Source organism: Chenopodium album, chromosome 2 (assembly GCF_948465745.1).
Source record: "Chenopodium album chromosome 2, dcCheAlbu1.1, whole genome shotgun sequence".
NCBI classification, from domain to species: domain Eukaryota; kingdom Viridiplantae; phylum Streptophyta; class Magnoliopsida; order Caryophyllales; family Amaranthaceae; genus Chenopodium; species Chenopodium album.
Window position 1 is genome coordinate 58,236,239 of NC_137835.1, and position 18,364 is coordinate 58,254,602.

The following is an 18,364-nucleotide window of genomic DNA, read 5'->3' on the forward strand; positions in this document are numbered from 1 at the left end:
TGCTATATATGAAAGAGAGAGAAAGGTGCTTTAAAAGAGAGAGAAGGCAAGCTAAAACAGAAAAATAAAAGACAAGCCATGAGCTAAGAGTAAAGGACATGTCGGAGATTGTTAAAGAAGTGTTGGGAGAAAGGAGCCAATAGATAGGAAAGAGGATCTGGAAGATCGAGAAGAGAGAAATAGAAAAAGAAAGAGGAAAAATATAGTGAGATAGAGAGAGAACGAGGGCAAGAGAAATAGAATTGAAGAGGTCGAAAGATCGAAAAAAATTCGTGAATTAAATAGAGAGAGGGGGCTAGGAAAGAGATATAGAGTGATAAAGAGAGAAAGAAAGAGGCTAGAAGAAAAAGGAAGATCAAGAGAAGCTGGGAGAGATAGACAGATAGATGGCTCAGGGGAGAGAGAGAGAGAGAAAGAGAGGGAGAAAGTGCAACCTATAGTTTTAAAAGCTCATTTTTAGAATGGAATAAGGACAAGAAGAATTAGGAAAGAAAGAAAGAAAGAGAGGGAGAGAAAGAGTTTGGGCCAATAAAGGAAGAATGAAACGAGTGAAATGGGAGCAAGTGAACCAAAATTTTTCAAAGCCATTAAAAAAAAGTGGGAACATTTAGACAAAGTTAGGAAGGAGATAAATCAAAAAGAAAGAGAGAGATTATTATTAATTAGTAAAATTAAAAGTCATTAAGTAGTAAGAAAATGAATTATCGTGCATTCCATGTTTACATATACACAATATATAACACTCTTAAAAATACATATTTAATCAACCAACTATATTAGAATTCAACTTACTCTATTGTTCAAAGCCCTAAGAGCTCTTTCCTTAAACAACACCAGAACAACATATTTATGATAGTTAGAAAACAACTTTAAAGATAAATATTAATTAAGCGAATAAACTTATAATTGTGAAAAACTTATTAATTAAATCATAATAAACATATATCAAGAATTAGGGATTATTATTTACTGAAGATGCTCGATCGCTAAAAACGCTATAATAGTTCAAATGTAACTAATTAGCATAAACCAAACTTATGTGCGTTTATATAATCTTAGAGATAAAAACACACAATTAACATTACATATATTGCACCGATTAATCCTTAAATTTGTGCTAAGCAAAACTATTTGAAAATTCGAATGTTTGTTGATCCAATCCGGATCTGATCCAAAAAATTTGGATATTCGATCTGAAAAAATTGGATATCGGATATTCAAGATAATCACACACAATAATAACATTAATGATACAACAAGCTCTTTTTACAATTCATTAAATTATGCTCCCCTAATCAGAATGTTAATAACACCTCAAACTACGAAACACGATCACATCCACGAAGCTTACATATCTTACCGTCGGGGGGGGGGGGGGGGGGGCACGCGCATAGCGCGTGCTCCAACGACTAGTTAAACAAAAAATTAATCAGACCAATTAAATTTATTCTTAGCAAAAACAAGCCAAAACAAAACGGACCAAAGTAACAACCCACAAATAAAAGCCCCAAAACACAGCCCAACACAGCAAAAAAAAAAAAAAAAAAAAAAAAAGGGATGGCAAAATGGGCAACACACTATTCATTTTCACCGGCCGCTACCGTTCATAAGGAACTGTATGAAGTGTTCCCATATTTTATTAAAGGGGTTTAGATATATCCTTGAAGGAAATTAAGGCTTATTCACATTTACTGAACTGAACTGATTGGAGCTGAACTGAACTGAACTGATTGGAGCTAAGCTGAACTGAACTGAATAGAGCTGATCGAAATGAATATTTTATGAGAGAGGGAAATTAGGAGCTGAAGTGAACTGAAGTAAACTGAACTGATTGGAGGTGAACTGAACTGAACTGATTGGAGCTCAACTGAACTGAACCGAACTGAAATTAAGTAAATGTGAAGAGACCCTTAGTCATATACTTGTGTGTTAGATTATGTTGGCAATGTATCAAAGTATATTACACGTTTCTTTTTGTGTAGATGTATATTCTTTAACTTCAAATTATAATTTGTCTAAAAGCTTTATAGAAGTATAATCTTTAATTTATATAATTGGTTTATTTGTTTTGTTCAAATATGGATAACATTTAAAGAGGATAGAATACATACAAAAACTAATAAGAGTACACATGAAACTAATAAGAAATTGAAATTCTTATTATATGCCACATTTTGTGTTTTATAAAATTTTCTAAACCTAATTCCATACTCCGCTCATACCTAACTTCTTGGATCCGCCACTGAATTGAACTCCGTACCCCGCCCATACCTAACTTCTTGGATCCGCCACTGAATTGAACGGTTAGAATGATCCACTTCACCAATATCTTTGTCAAAAAAATTCATCACTAAGTTTGCCTTTTCCATTTTTATCCTCATCTGGTATAGTAACAAACCAAAATAAACTTCTAACTAATTGACAAAAACATATGGAATAATATTCTTTTAAAAAGAAACAGAAACATAATATTATTAAAACCATAAGAACCCTTACTTTACAATTATTTATTATACATTAATTAGAAATACACGTACACTTGCAAATAAGGATTGCATTTTCACATAGAAAAAAAAAAAAAAAAACACTCACACACGGAAATTCATGCATTGAATTATTCTACAGTATAAGATAATATACTCACTATGAGTAATTTTATTTTGTCAATGCATAATTATATTGATAATAAAATGGAGGCTTAGGCAAGTTTGCTAAAAGAAAATTTCTTTGCAACAAGGCAAAGTTTATTTTCCTTGTGAGTAACGAGACCGGGGAGCACATTGTTGTCAATGTCCTTCTCATTTAAACCAGGAGGCATTTCCCAGTCAAATGAGTACAACAAATTAGCAAGGGCGAGCTCAAGGTTCGTAACACCAAAATCATATCCTGGACACGCTCTTCTTCCACCCCCAAATGGATACATTCCAGACTTTGTAGACACTCCAAGCCCTTTCAAGTCTATCGATTTCCCCAGAAATCTTTCTGGCATAAAAATTTCCGGGTCTTTCCAATATTCAGGGTCTCTTCCAATAGCCAATGCGTTTAGAATCACAATACTTTTGGGTAAAATTTTGTATCCTGACACGATACATTCTTTTTCTGCTTCTCGCGGAATCAATAATGGGGCTGCAGGATGCATCCTAAAGGTTTCAATTGCCATTGCGTTGAAGTATTCGAGCTTTGGAATATCAGCTTCTTCTATGCATCCCTTTGATCGTCCCACGTTTCTTAGCTCTTCTTGCACCTTTTTCATTGGAATGGGGTTCTTTACTAGCTCCATTAGTGCCCAAATTACTCCAGCTGTAGTCGTATTTGCTCCACCGAGAAAGATGTTCTAAAACAAGCATTTTGGAATTAGATTGCATTTTTTGTATGTCATCAATGTATATAAATGCATTAAATTTTCATATATTATATATACAAGCTAAGAGGTACGCATGTACAATATAAAATTCTTATATTGTATAGGTACACATGTACAATATGAAATTCTAATATTGTATATATACACGTAGCGTAGCGTGATCCTTTTCGATTTTGTACAATTAAAGAGGTAGTTTACTTTTATTTTTGCAAACTTAAAAAAGAAGTTTTCTGTGTAATATATATGTTCTTTATTATATTTTTGTTAAAAATCAGTTTTTGTTGTGGATAATTTTTTTCTGTGGCATAAATAACTATTTTAAAAGTTTTATTTTATTTTTTTAAACATGAATACGGGGTAGTCATTATAGGGAAAATATTTAATATTTAATTATAATAAAAATAAAAATAAAAAGCAAATATGGTGTTATAGATTTTGAGTAATTTTAAAGAGATTTGTTATCGGAAAAAAAAAAAACTCGGTAAATGTTAGGGTAAAAATGCATATGTTAGCATTTAGCTGTGATATGCCTCATGAAAAGGTGTATTTTCTTTTATATATTACAATAGATGTTGCAGGCATGAATAATTATTGAGAATCACCGTTACCAAGAAACCACCCATCTATAATCACCTAAAAATCACCCATGCACTCAACCCAAAACCACTACCCCTTACCGGCCTAAAACCCCTAACCACTCGAAAACCACCCCCCTCACTCCATGAAGACCATTCCTCCTCACTCTTGAAACCCTCCTCTTTTTCCTTCTCGCATCTCTTTTGGAGGATCGGAGGGAAAGGGTGGTAGAGGTTTTTTTTTTTTTTTTTTTGGGGGGGGGGGGGGGGGGGTAGGGTTGGGTGGGGTGGGGTGGGGGTGGGGCAGTTGAGGATTTCAAGGAGAGGGGGGGTTGATTTTAGGGTTTTAAGAGAAGAGGGACAAGTTTTCTAGGATTTTGTTAGTTGGCTGATTTGGGGCAAGGGGAGGGGTGGTAAGGGTGGGGAAAGAAGCTGCATGGTGTTAGGGGGAGGGAGAGGCCAGGGTTCACGTGGCAATGTGGTGGTTACATGGATTGGTGAGGGGTCATTTCGGGTTGGGAGACGGTGGTTAGGGCTACCAATCTAATGCCGGTATCAGTGGAGGGGTAGTGTTGTACACTTGTAGGGGTCAACACCAGGGTGTTTACAAGTTTCAATGTACATATATTATACGACAAGGTGGTTTTTGAAAAAAAAAAAAAAAAAAAAAAAAAAAACTGTAAAGGTGATTTATGACAAAATTTTCTAATATAAGTTTCAATGTACATATTGTTTTAAAAAGTTTTAATATACATATATTATACGAGTATCCAATATCAATAATTGATCAAGTTTAAAATCTCTTGATATAAAAACCAAAACTCTTATCATGATTGCTCTCATGATTGGGGTAAAATTTTGAACAATATACTCGTCATACGTGTGGATATTGGTAAAACTTGTTATAATGTATTCGCAAACATTAAAACTTTTTATGGTAATTTAAAATTATTATTATATGTAATTTAGAAAACAAACGTTCGTTGTTGCTTAAAGATTTATACATTGGCAAAATGCAAAGAAGACAATAATTAGTAAAATAAAAATGTTTACCATCAAAATAGCCTTAATGTTGTTCACTGTTAGCTTAAATGCAAAAGAAGGGTCATTCATTAAACGGATTAGGACATCAACTATGTCTTCTGGCTGAGATTTAAGCCTATTAGCGTTAAGATGATCATCAACGATTTTTTGAAAAAAAGTATCTAAATCCCCAAAGACTTTCTCGAGCCTAGAGGATTTTCCGGTAATCTTATCAAGCAAACCACTAAGGGGGAAATAAACACTATAGAAGAATGCTTGTAACATTCCTTCAGTTTCATGTAGAAGGCTATAATATTTACTTCCCAGCATATCTTCATCGTTATACCTGTGCATCAATAATAGCGAAACTATTGTTAATTATATTTGAACCAAAGATACATGTAGGTAAGATAATTACTCCTTATGTTCTTTTTTTGGTACGACTCTAATTACAAAGATAAATGCAAACAATGAGTGATTGCATTCGTACCTCTTTCCAAAGGTGATTCTGCCTGCATTGAAACTAGAAAAGGCAAGAACCAATTCGCTCACATTGATGATTTTAGAAGTATAAGAGAGAACAGTAACATTTTGAATTAGCCTTGATACTTCTTCCTTTAATATTGGAATATAAGATTGGATTTTCTTGGAGTTTAAAAGATGAACAACAAGTATCTTTTTCATTTCTCTCAAGTACTCATTATGTGGGCTGAAACCTATGTCTACCCCATTATAACTTAGCCTTTTTCTTCCGGCTGTTATAGGCCTGTTACAAATATTTTTATCATGTGTTTGCAGTATCTCTTGGGCTAATTTCGCTGATTGAACCACTACCATGGTTTTACTTGTTAACCGAAGTGCAAAAATTGAGCCGTAAAGCTTGCCTAGCTTAGCAAGATAGATGTGTGTGTTTGAATATTCAAACTGATGGAGGTTTCCTATTAAGGGAAGCCCTTTTGGTCCAGGAGGAAGAAGAATGGAATCATTTTTTCCACGATTTTTGGGTAGATTAAAAACAACAAAGATGAAATACAGAATTGCTGGGATGAGCAAATGGAGTAGCATTTTTTTATATATATTTTTTTAATGGGATCAGAATGAAAATGTTGAATACATCAAGGTCTGTATTTATAGAGAAACTAGCCTATTACTGACTCTATGCCACCTAGGATAATAAAGGAAATTACTTCCTAGAAATAAGCATTCTGTTGGATAATATATTAATATATATGCTGAGCTGGGCAAGTTCCTTAGAGATAACAACTGAACAAGTATGTTATGGCTTGTTCAATTGTTCCCTTACCATTAAACTCTTAAACAATACTACTCCGCATTACTTTCATGTTTAATAAAATAACTTGTGTATGGCCCGAGCGATGTCCCAAGTTGCTAGTTTGTACTAGTATAATAAATCAAATTCGACTGTTTAGATAGTAATTAAGACTTGTTGGTTTTTTCTTTCAAAAAAAAAAAAAGACTTGTTGGTTTTGATTTTAAGTCTTGCTATGAACATTTTTTAGTTGTCGAATTCAATTATTACATAATGGAAACAAATAGTATAATAAGACACAAATTAACTTATCTAATTTAACTATAATTTTGTTGGATAAAAAAATACAATTAATAAATGGCTAAAATGGTAAGACTCATAACTTAATACTTGTTGGTCTTGAGTTTAAGTCTTGTTAGTTCACATCTTGTTATAAGCATTGTTAGATGCAAACCCAATACATATGAAAGTGACATGTCATGTTAATCACATGTGATGCATATTGCTGACATGTCGAACTTGAAAAAAGTGACACGTGGAACATATTCTGTTTTAGGAACGCTTGTTAATATATAAGTATAAATTATTTGCGGCAAATTATTGATTAATTTATATAGTTTTTCCTTTGACCGTATTTATATGCCCCAAACTCATAAACAGCTTGTTGCACCATTGTGATCAGTCAAATTAAAATAATTGTCATTTTGACCATAAATTATCACTAATCTAAATAAATGTATAATATAGTAATGCGGTGAGAGGTTGTTATATACATACGGTGTACTATACACCCATGAATATTTGTTTCCCTTTTGATAATTGTTTTTCCTCATTTTACCATCTAAAAAAAAAAAAAAAAAAAAAAACTTAAATTAGTTGGGTGTATGATGCACTCGGATTTATATAACAAATTCAATAATGCGATATATTCTTTGATTCGTTACTATATACTATTTACGTTTAGAATAATGTTGCACTTTGTTTTGAAGAAGTTGACTAGCATATTATCACTACATAACTTTAACCATTTGTATTTTAACTTCCCATTATTATATACTTTGTATTACAAAATACTTTGTATTACATAATAACCTATAACTATTACTAAAGCAACTAACGCAAACATAACCATTGTCATGTGTCAATCTATCTATAGATATTACTAAAGTAATAACCGCTGACGCTATCACTGCTTACGTGTCACTCTCTTATTTAATTTTATCCCCCCAAAATGCAAGGATTATGCCATATTTTTTTTTTATTTTTTTTGAGTTACCCTATTTAACAATGTTTTTAAAATTAAATTTTAGGTTTTCTACGCATATTACACTATTTTATTATTTATAAGTATTTGTAAAAAAAATGAATAATATAGTTTAATTGATTCTTCCTAATTAAATATGAAAATAATGGATTTTGAAAATTGTATTTTCATATTTAATTTGAAAGTACTATAGAGAAAGTAGTTGTTTTCTGTCAACACTGGGCTAACCTAGTTTCTAATTAAAATAATTCCCTCTAAAATTGTAAATGACATCATCCTTTTTTTTCTCCATTATATTTCCATTTCAAGATAAAGTTAATATTTGAAATAGGTGGATTAGTTATATATATTCCTCAAAGTTTTTAGGACTGAATTTGCTAACTACAAAATTTCGTAAAAAAAAAATAATAAAATAAATAAATGGTGGTTTGTCTGTTTCATTTTACTTCTTTCCTCCTATATAGATTTTTTTTGTCTAAACATTTTATTTGGTATGAGTTTGAGTTTGAGTTTTCTATTTTTTATTAATTCATCAAGGTTTTCCTTATAAAAAAAATTTATCAATTTTTTTTTTTAATAATGAAAGAAAAACCATTAAATTAATATCTATTAACTATTACTAAAACAAAAAATTGCTGATGTCATCACTATCCACTTGTTACTTATATAATAATTTTTTCCCGTCTAAATGCAAGGATAATGTCTTCTTTTTTTTTTTGGTTAGCTAGCATATTTAGCAATTTTGAAATTTGAATATTAGTTTCTATATTAAACTACAATCTAATGAATCTATCAATTTAACTTAAAAAATAAAACAATTGTAAATAGAACATACATTGAAATATGTATTATTTGACTTTAAACAGGCCAGGTATTATATCATAATATTGATGAAAATCTAAAACTATAAAATTACAAATATTTTTGTAGAAGGAGTATAAGGGCATATTCTGATTTACTGAAATGAACTGAACTTAGCTCTGAATTGAACTGTTTATGAGAGAATTGATAAAAATTAGGAAATAAACTGAAATGAGCTGAGCTGAGCTGAACTGAAATTAAGCTGAAAAGAACATATTTTAATTCTTATTTATACATAGTTTTTTAAATCTTCAAATTATAAAAATAACTGTGCATCACATAGGTTATACACATTAGTATAACTAATTCAACAACATATACATGATAACATTCAGTATACATTAGTGCACCAAGTACAAATTAAATGTTGCACTTAATATGGAAAAATTGGAGAAAGTCTCACATTTTTAATAATGTTGCATAAACTAATTATGGGAATTTACGTTTTAAGAATTGTCTAAAAGGCGCTGAAAGTCAAAATGAGAAAAAATAAAAAAAGTGTTGCTAATGAACGTCCCCAGGATATTTGATAAGCATTTAAAGTACGTAAATGCATATAAAAATTATGTGTCAATTGGTGTAATTAACGTATATTCTACTTTTACTTATTTTATCCAACGCCCTTAGAGCGTTCATTAGCTTTTGGCTAAAAAAATAAAGACATGAAATAATAACCAATGATTAGTCGATTATCTATACTATCTATACTATATATTAAAAGACGTTCCTTTTAAGGAAACTGTGCCACGTGGCACTTTTCAAAGTATGCATGCTATGTCACGATGTCATGTCATCATCCAAAGTATATGCGCAACGTAAGCTAGCTACTTCATTTAACAAAATAAAATATGCTTTGAATAAGATTCAAAGCCATAACCTCCAATACATATATGTATTACACTTACCATCTCAACTAACTATTATTAATGTTTCAAGTTTCACATAATATTATACATTCCTTTCATTTATTAAGTATATTAGAGGTAATATAATTCATTTATTTTTCACAAGATTAGAATATAACTACATATGATGTAATAAAAAAAAATAATAACATATGAGGCAACGCACGAACCAGTACACACACTTAACTATGCTAATGAACAAAATTGTTAAATTAAAGCAAGAAATACACAAACTAGCAACCCGGGGCATCGCCCGGGTACACACTAGTTAATAATTAAGAAAAGCCTCTAACCTCTAAATTTGCTCCTTGTCTCCATGTGGTTGTTTTTTGGTCCATTATCATTTGCATGTAACATGAGTGGGTATTGAAAATTGAGTGAGTGTCTTGCTTTCTAATCAATCAATAGTAAAAACTGAATTTTGCTCAATCCATGATCTCGATCTTTGCGTTATCATGTCCTAATACAATTAAGGTAAATTCAAGTTTTTATCATCCATATTGTATAATATGAGTTTAGTTGCGTGTGATTGAACTGATGACGTACTCTATGTCTATATGATTTGATTACTTTCCAAATTTCAAGTGCTTGTTAGTTGTTCTTCAATGCATTATTGTATGAGTGTGACTGCCCATGGTTCTATGTATGTAATCCTAAGCTGAAGTGTATAAGGAGTAAGGTCGTCGTAACTCTCGTAAGTGAGTCGAGCTGTACTGTACATATATGAGCTTGATCCCTTCTTTGCGCTTGGTTCATGAAAACATTTTTCACTTTTCTGGGCTCAGCTTGACGCTATTGATTTTGTACTCCAAGTTGAAGTTCACATTTGAGTATATAGGAGACTATTCAAATTACATTTGATCGGGAGCTAGTCAATATCATACACGCGCGCACTAATAATTAGTCTGCCGTTTTAAAAATGAAAGAATCAAAGTTGTATTTTGGTTTTTTTGTTTTTAAAAATCATACGATGTACTTCGTATGTCTTATATTAAATTAATAATTAGTCAAATTTATTAAAATCATAATAATTTTGAAAAATAACAATACAATAGTATAGTATAAACACTTATTTTTTTTGGTTTTTTTTTGGACATTTTGTGAAAAACTACCTTAGCTTATAAATTCCAATTTTTGTGAAAAACTACCTTATTAAAAAAATGTTGTAAGAAAGTACCTTATAAACACTAAATGTTGTAAGAAAATACCTTATAAAAACACTTAATGTTGTAAGAAGCTACCTTTTGCTGGATTAATTCATTGAATAAGGGACGTTTAATGACCCGCTTTCAATCATTTTTTCTCTTTCTCCCACAATTTCTCCATAGGCCCCATGTAACCCCTATTTTCCCTTCTGTTTCATTGTTCATAATAGCACATTACAACATTTAGTTTTTATAAGGTAGTTTCTTACAATAATTTTTTTATAAAGTAATTTTTCACAAAATTTGATGCATATAAGGTAGTTTTTCACAAAAAAAAAACCCCTTTTTTTATAAAAAAAAAAAAAAAGAAAAAAAAAACCAAAAAACTAAAAATAAAAAATGATGTCAAATAAGTCTTAATTTCGTTGTTTAAAATCATATTTTAGAAAAAAAAAAAACAAAAAAATAAAAAAAATAAAAAAAAAAAACTAGAAAAAAATAGATATGGTAAAATATAAAACAACTACTCGTAATTGGATGTTAGAGAATTAATCAACAACCTGGCTGTGAATCAGTGATAGTCATAAAACCTACTTTTGTTGTTTAAACACGTGTTTAATATCCTACAAGACTCCAACTCTCTAAATATGAACTAACAAAGTTATTAGGAGTTATTATAATCTACCTGTGTTGATAATTGTATATTTGTATTCACCTTTTAACTTCACACGTCAATTCATGCTTAAAATTACTCAATATTAATACGAGTGTAGAAAGTCTCTAAAAGATATAGATATATATATAAACAGGGAAAATGGTTATAATTGTCAAAATCTAATGTACAAATCTGACAATATGTGGGTGAAATGGGTGCATACCTATTATTTCAATAATAGTCAGTGGCGGATCCAGAATTTTCGAGCTTGTGAGTCACCCTGATTATTGATCACCTACCTGAATTATTGATCATATGTTAAAGTAAAATTAAAAAAAAAAAAAATCGAATCCAAAAATATTTACAAAAAAAATATATATATGACAACTACCTTGATTTCAATCAAACAAAAAAAATCCAACAAGTTCTGTTCATTCTGAAAATCATTTAAGCAATTACAAAAAATTCAGCAATTCATATATACAATCTATACACAATTTTAGTTCATTTGAATACACATAATACAATCAAATATCAATCAAATCTGAATCAAATGACCAACTAATCAAGACTACAAAGTACCAATATTACCAAACACAGTGAAATTCTATATTCAACAATTCTGCAATTCAACATTTCAACACCACAAATCCACAATGAACAACAACCTGTCAATTTCAAGACTATGAAATTATATTTTATAAATGACTGAAATTATAATTAATTAAGTAATTAACACAGTAATGAACAGCAAATCAACAATTCAGTTCAATTTAATCAATCAAATGACTAAAGTTATACATAATTATAATTAAAAAAAAAAAACAAATTAAATGGTATAAAATACCTTGCTGCTTGTTCAGTTGCTCTCCTAACTGCTCGACTCCTTCAATCAGTGCAGTTGTGCTCCGTGCTCGACTGACGACTGCTCGGTGGTACTCTGAGTCGGTGGTGCGGCCTGGTGGCGTAGATCTGAGATTCCGAGGGCGGCGGCAGGCTTGAAGGAGTGAAGGACAGCAAAATAACTCACCCCTTCAAGTTGTTCGTTGCTGCTTGAAGGCTTGAAGGAAGAATGACGTTGGCTGCTCCGGCACTCCGGCGTGGGCGGCGTCGTCGGCAGTTGATGTGAGAGAGGGAGTTAGGGTTGTCGTTGTGAGGTTTGAACTTTCTTCAGTTGTTTGCAACGTTTCACGCGTTTTGGCTGTTGTTTTTTTTTTTTTTTTTTTTTTTTTTTTTTTTTGGCACTGCTGAGTCACGTGACTCAGTGTGCACACATGTAGCTCCGCCACTGGATGTAGTCATGTAGCCCACAAAGAAAGAACGTGTCCCTCCACTTACATAGTACCCTCCACTTATCAAACTTTTTATTTTACGAAGTTTTTTTTTTTTTCATATATACACATTTACGCATATCAAACTATGTCACGTGTCCCGTTCAAAAAAAAAAAAAAAAACTATGTCACGTGTGCATTCTATCTTAATTCTAAATCACTTGACTTGACGTGTCTTGGTCTCTCTGCATTCCCCCATCATTGACCTTCCCTTCTTATCTCTTCAAATGTCTAAATTAAACATTTCTATAACCGAAGATTTTATGCGTTATAAGATACAAATTTTTTTTTTTCCACTTCATAAATAAATAACAAATTACAACCTAAGAGAGCTACAAAGAGAAATGAAAAACAACCAACCACACCAAGCTAAACACACAAACATCAAAATAAAAACCTTGTAGACCATGACTGATCCGATACACCCAAACAAACCCACAAGCGAGGTACGCCCGTTACCAGAACAGGAAACTTGAAGTGTAGAGTTAAAGCGAAGAAGCCTTGCAATATACCAAAGACCACGTATCCTGGACACCAAAAGGATTCTTACCAAAACCTTATCTTGGACCATACGTTGCCAACTAAACCAAACCTACCGGGACGGACAGAGAGTGCAATATGATACTAATGAAAGGAACCAAAACATGCATAGACGCCTAAGCAAAATTGCGGAGGAAATTGTGTAGACACACAATACCCGAAAGCTGAAAGCACCCTGTTGCTGAAAATAGAACCCGTAACACTACTCCACTCGTAGGGTTCGAAAAACATAATGGCCTCATAAGAGCCCGGGAGCCAAACTAAGAGAGCCGAATGTTTCAACGACTCTGCCATGAGAAACCTTGCACCAACAAAATGCAGGTTCCTTTCCTGTAATTCTACAGATTGAGAATACAGGGAAATGAAAGACTTTGCTTACCCCAAACATTAAAGATGGGGAGCCTCCTTTAAGATAGAAATTAACGGCGGTGACCGAATTTGTCATCACTAACACTAAAACTAACAATGGGATAATTATAATTGAATGGATACCCAAATCATCCCACAACCAAGAAGCAACAGGAAAAGCAATCAAACCACTCCCCTCATAAACACGTACTCCCCACAAACTTTGAATGCAGAGAAAAGGTTGCACAAATGAAGCAACCCTCTGGAACACAACACACAGAGGAAGCTACCTAAACTACCAATAGAGAGATCCACATATCCAAAGTGAAAACTCCCCCAAACATAGTCCCATCCCGAAAAGGCAACCAAAAGAAACACCAACTTGACATCCCAGGGGCTCTAAAAAAACGTCTCTAGCTTCTCTCTCTAGCTTCTTCTCTCCATTAGTGGGATCATCAGAGATCTCCCTTCTCGCCTTGGCGAGGAGGCTTTGGGAGTCTCCTACTGGAGGAATTAGCTCTTCTTTCAAATTGTTTTATGTTACTCTCCTCTTTTTTGCAGGTATTGAAGTTCATCTCGGTTTTAGTCTTAGTTCTAGTCTTTCCAAATGGATTCTTCTTCTCCTTCTGATACGACCATGGAGGAATCCCCTGTTTCTGATGATCATCATTCTGATCATAATCCAGCTAACCATCCGATCATCCCCGATCCTACACCTTCCCCATCCTTTAGGGAAATCGTTAAAGGGTCTTCTCAATGGTTTGATGAAGCTCGTGAAATTGCTGTTGCTTCTCTTCAATGGGAAGATGAAGTAATCACCCCACCTCACTTAACAAATACGGTTTCATTTCCTAAAGACACCTTAGAAAAGCTTCGTTATCCATGGAAGCTAACTCTCATGGGTAAATGCCTAGATATTTCTGTGAGACCTTCCTTCATCACTCATAGGGTTTGAGCGATGTGGAGGCCTAAGGGCACGCTAGAAGTCAGTGATCTTGGTAAAGATGTTTTTCTTTTCCGTTTCTCAATTGTTGATGACTACAAGAGAGCACTCTTGGGATGGCCATGGTTTATTCTTGACCACTACCTTATGTTAACAAAATGGAAACCTAACTTTCGTCTTTCAATGAATCCCTTTGATCGAATGACGGTTTGGATCCGTTTTCCTGAACTCCCTGTTGAATACTACGACAAACTCGCTCTTTTTGAAATTGTTAAGTTAGCAGGAACTCCTATTTGTGTTGATTATGATACGGATCATCTCACAAGGGCAAGATATGCTAGAGTGTGCATTGATATTGATCTTAAAAAACCACTAATTAATTACTTCGGTTTGGGTTAGCAATGGCTGGCAACAAATAGAGTATATGAAAATATTCATACCTTATGTTTCAATTGTGGTATTATTGGCCACCAAAAAGAAAAATGTCAATTACTTGACAAAGCTTAACAAATTATGAAACCTCCCTCCATGGAACCCTCTCCATCTCCCCATCTCAGCCCTCTTCCTTCCAACCCTGGTTTAGAAGTCCAAAGTCAAACACCAGGCCCACTTATTTTATCTAATTATGTAGATAATCAGTATCCACCCAATTCTGAAATTTATGGTCCTTGGACAATTGTTACTAACAAACGTGTAGCTCCCAAAAAATCAAACCTCAAAACTCCAAACCACTACCATCCAAAGACAAATCCCACTAAGAATAATATAATCCAAAAAGACAACTTTTCTCAGAAAATCTCAAAAAAAAAAAAAAAAAAAAAAAAACTCCTTTGTCCCAAGAAAACTTTTGGGATGTTCTGAATAATAAGGACTCAAGAAATTAATTCACCAGTGGATTTACCCTGCAATGAAAATTCTATTCCTAAGGAAAGCCAATGGCCTTGAGTGAAAATCTCAATTAATACTCCCTCAGATACTTTAAGCCATTTGGCAATGGAGATAGAGCAGCCAATGGTTGCCATGGAAACCCACTTCCAAATTCCTTCTTCTACCAGTTTAAATTCTCACAATAACTTAGCTCCTTCTTGCCCCAAATAAAACAATGTTCACAACCACCATGGAAAAAAAATCAACCCCGTCAGCCTCTTGTCCCTCAACGACCCAGGAAAATTCAAGCTCGCCCTCCGCGTCTCCGCCGCTTGAACCGCCAGGAGCTTCAACTTCCTCCTCCCTCTCTGCATCAATCTTTGCCACTCCCTCATCCTCCATAATCCCCCAGCCGCCATCACCATCCTCTTTCCCTCAGTTTGTCTCCACCGCCGCCGACGGTGCAGCCGCTATCCCCTCCGCTCCAGGGCCTCCCTATCTCCTCCTTCCCAGCGGCGAATCGGTCCTCCCAGCCGATTCAGCCACCCTCTCTCCAGTATCTTCCGCCATCGACCACCATCACAACCCCCAAAACCTTAGAGGAGATTCAAGCATTCATTCGATCCTCCTCCTCTCAAAACCAGTACCGGCCACGTCCCCCTCTTCTATGGGCGTCGTTGGACACCCCTCCATCATCCTCGAAAATAGCTCTCATGCACTCATCTCTTCTGCATCTCAACCAGAATTATCTGAATTCTCCTCGTCCACCGTCTCTGATTCCATGGTTCAAGCAGCAAGTCCTATTGCCACCCCTCTCTCCCTCTAATCCTCCCTCCGATAAACCCCCTCATCCTTCCCATATTATTAGATCCCATAGAGAAAAACGTAGAACTTTTGGAAAACCTTATGAACATTTTTCAGACAAAAAAAGGAAATGGTGGGGCTTCGGGTAGAGGTCAATTTCTGGGAAACACCTCTAAAAACCAGGGAAGTCCATGCCACGATCATCCCTCTTTAGATGATAGACATTGTTTTGATGCAGCAAGCCAAGAATTAGGAAGATTGGAATCAGGTTCTTCCTCCAATTCCACCGTCTGACCTTAAAGATGGTATGCCGCCCCTTCCTCCCTTTTATCAATTAGATATGAAAGTTATTCTCTGGAATGTTCATGGTGCTTCCCGCAATGATTTCATTCCTCATGCCTTGGATATTATTAGTACTCATAAACCCTCTGTTTTTATTATCCTTGAGGCAAAAGTAATGGTTGTCAAGCCCTTCAAGTTAGTCGTCTCCTTGGTTTTGATAAGGTCCAATTTATTAATCCTAATGGAACTCGAGGTGGAAATTGGCTAATGTTCAAATCCACTATTGAGCTAGTTGATTACTATTCCAACAAGTCCAACTATTTTCATGCCCTCTTTAAATTTAAACCCAACAATACTGAGGTTCTTCTCACTGGAGTTCATGCTCCTTCTACCCCAATGGAGCGACAAAAACTCTGGCAGGAGTTACGTGAGTCTCTTTCTCCGGATGATACTCCTTGGATGCTGCTTGGCGACTTAAATGAGGTCACCTCTCCTCCGGACAAAATGGGGGGTCGTAACTTTAGGCCTTCTCAGTGTAGGGATCTCAATATGTTGGTCGATGCTGCTTGCTTAGTCGATCTTAGTTTCAATGGGAACCCTTTCACGTGGCACAATGCAAGGGAGGGATCTGCCAATATAAAGGAAAGACTCGATCGTGCTCTGGCTAATCCGGGTTAGCTCAATACTTTTCCTAACACTCCGGTATTTCACCTTCCGAGAACTTTCTCTGATCATAATCCTATCCTTATCTCTTTATATAATAATAGCTTGCTTGGTAATTATCCTTTTCGATGTAAAGCAGCCTTGCTTGAACATGAATTGTTTAAAGAATTTTTTGTCCAAAATTGGTCCCACAATAATTATGATTTTTTAAAAGGTCGTTATGATTGCTTGTATTCCATTAAAGATTGGCACTTTAATATTTTTGGAAACATTGCTCGAAAAAAGGAAAGACTTATTAAACGTATAGATGGAATCCAAAAGAGTCTTGCTAAAAAGTATTCCCACTTTCTTTTTTGTCTTGAAAAAGATTTGATTCATGATCTTAATTAATTTACAATGCTGAAAGAATCTCTTGGGCTCAAAAATCAGGGCTAGATTGGAGGAAGCATGCTGACTGTAATTCTAAGTTCTTCCATCTTACTGCTAAAATCAAAAAATCTAGGGGTCAGATCTTATGTTTAAAGGATGACCACGATAACTGGATTGATGATCAGGCTGTTTTAAAAGATATGGCCAGGATTTATTTTCAAAATATATTTTCTTCTACTAATACTGACCCCGACTTTGCTACTCTAGCTAAGTTTAATTAATTTTCCTAAATTTATCCCCGACCTTGAAGCTGAAAATATAGGAAAGCCTCCTTCTATTCAGGAAATTAAAGCTAATTTAATGGCTATGAATTCCATTAATTCCCCTGGTCCAGATGGTATTCAAGCCATCTTTTTTCAAAAACACTGGGACTCTATTGGTAACAGTGTTTCGGATTTCATTCAATCTTGCTTCAATAATGGTAGTATCCCCCCTCAAATAAATGATTCCTATATTTGCTTAATCCCTAAGAAAGAAAAACCTACTCTTATGTCGGAATTTCGCCCTATTGGCCTTTGTAACACCATCTACAAATTGATTACCAAATGTATTGCTAGTAGACTAAAGCCTCTAATGGACTCCTTGATTATCCCCTTCCAATCTAGCTTCATCCCTAATCGTTCTATAGATGAAACCATTATTATCATCAAGGAAGTGGCCCATGTTTTTCATAAATCCTCTAAAAAAGCTAACCTCATGGCTCTCAAAATTGATCTTTCTAAGGCTTTTGATAGTATAGAATGGAGTTTTATTGAAGATACCCTTAGATCTATCAATCTCCCGGATAACTTCGTTAATCTAATTCTTAGTTGCGTCTGTACTTCCTCCATTTCAGTTCTCTGGAATGGTCAGACCACTACTGCTTTCAAACCCTCTAGGGGTATTCGTCAAGGAGATCCGCTTTCCCCCTACATTTTTGTTCTCTGTCTTGATCGCCTCTCTTGTATGATCCAAGATAAAGTTAATTGCAAACTTTGGAAACCTCTTAAGATTGCTAAAGATGTAGATATTTCCCACCTTTTTTATGCGGATGACGTCTTTCTCTTTGGTAAAGCTAATTTAGATAATATTCAGTTATGATGGAAGTGCTTGAAG

At 34.2% G+C, this 18,364-nt stretch overlaps 1 protein-coding gene across 3 annotated transcripts; it reads right to left on the reverse strand.

Moving 5' to 3' along the window:
- Positions 1–2,496: 2,496 nt before the first annotated feature.
- On the reverse strand, positions 2,497–12,438 carry LOC145598911 (cytochrome P450 71B9-like). Of its 3 annotated transcripts, XM_081655317.1 has the most exons (4): positions 11,910–12,438; positions 11,286–11,361; positions 9,556–9,722; positions 2,497–3,334 (listed from the first exon to the last, which is right to left on the reverse strand). In XM_081655317.1, exons 3-4 carry the CDS (start codon positions 9,610–9,612, stop codon positions 2,699–2,701), a joined length of 693 nt encoding a protein of 230 aa, XP_081511443.1. In that variant the 5' UTR covers positions 9,613–9,722; positions 11,286–11,361; positions 11,910–12,438; the 3' UTR covers positions 2,497–2,698. The 3 variants fall into 3 exon arrangements, 1 of the variants encoding a protein (XP_081511443.1); XR_014103656.1 differs by lacking the exon at positions 9,556–9,722 and having other exon boundaries at positions 11,910–12,436; XR_014103657.1 differs by lacking the exons at positions 2,497–3,334; positions 9,556–9,722 and adding an exon at positions 4,957–5,308 and having other exon boundaries at positions 11,910–12,436.
- Between the last annotated feature and the right edge of the window lie 5,926 nt (positions 12,439–18,364).

What these genes read in the sequence shown, in the direction of transcription:
- LOC145598911 (XM_081655317.1), bottom strand. Translation starts at nt 9,612, where the DNA reads ATGCAAATGATAATGGACCAAAAAACAACCACATGGAGACAAGGAGCA. An exon ending in GACAAGGAGCAAATTTAGAG is followed by an intron (nt 3,335 to 9,555) that starts GTTAGAGGCTTT and finishes TGCTTGTTTTAG; the next exon opens with AACATCTTTCTCGGTGGAGC.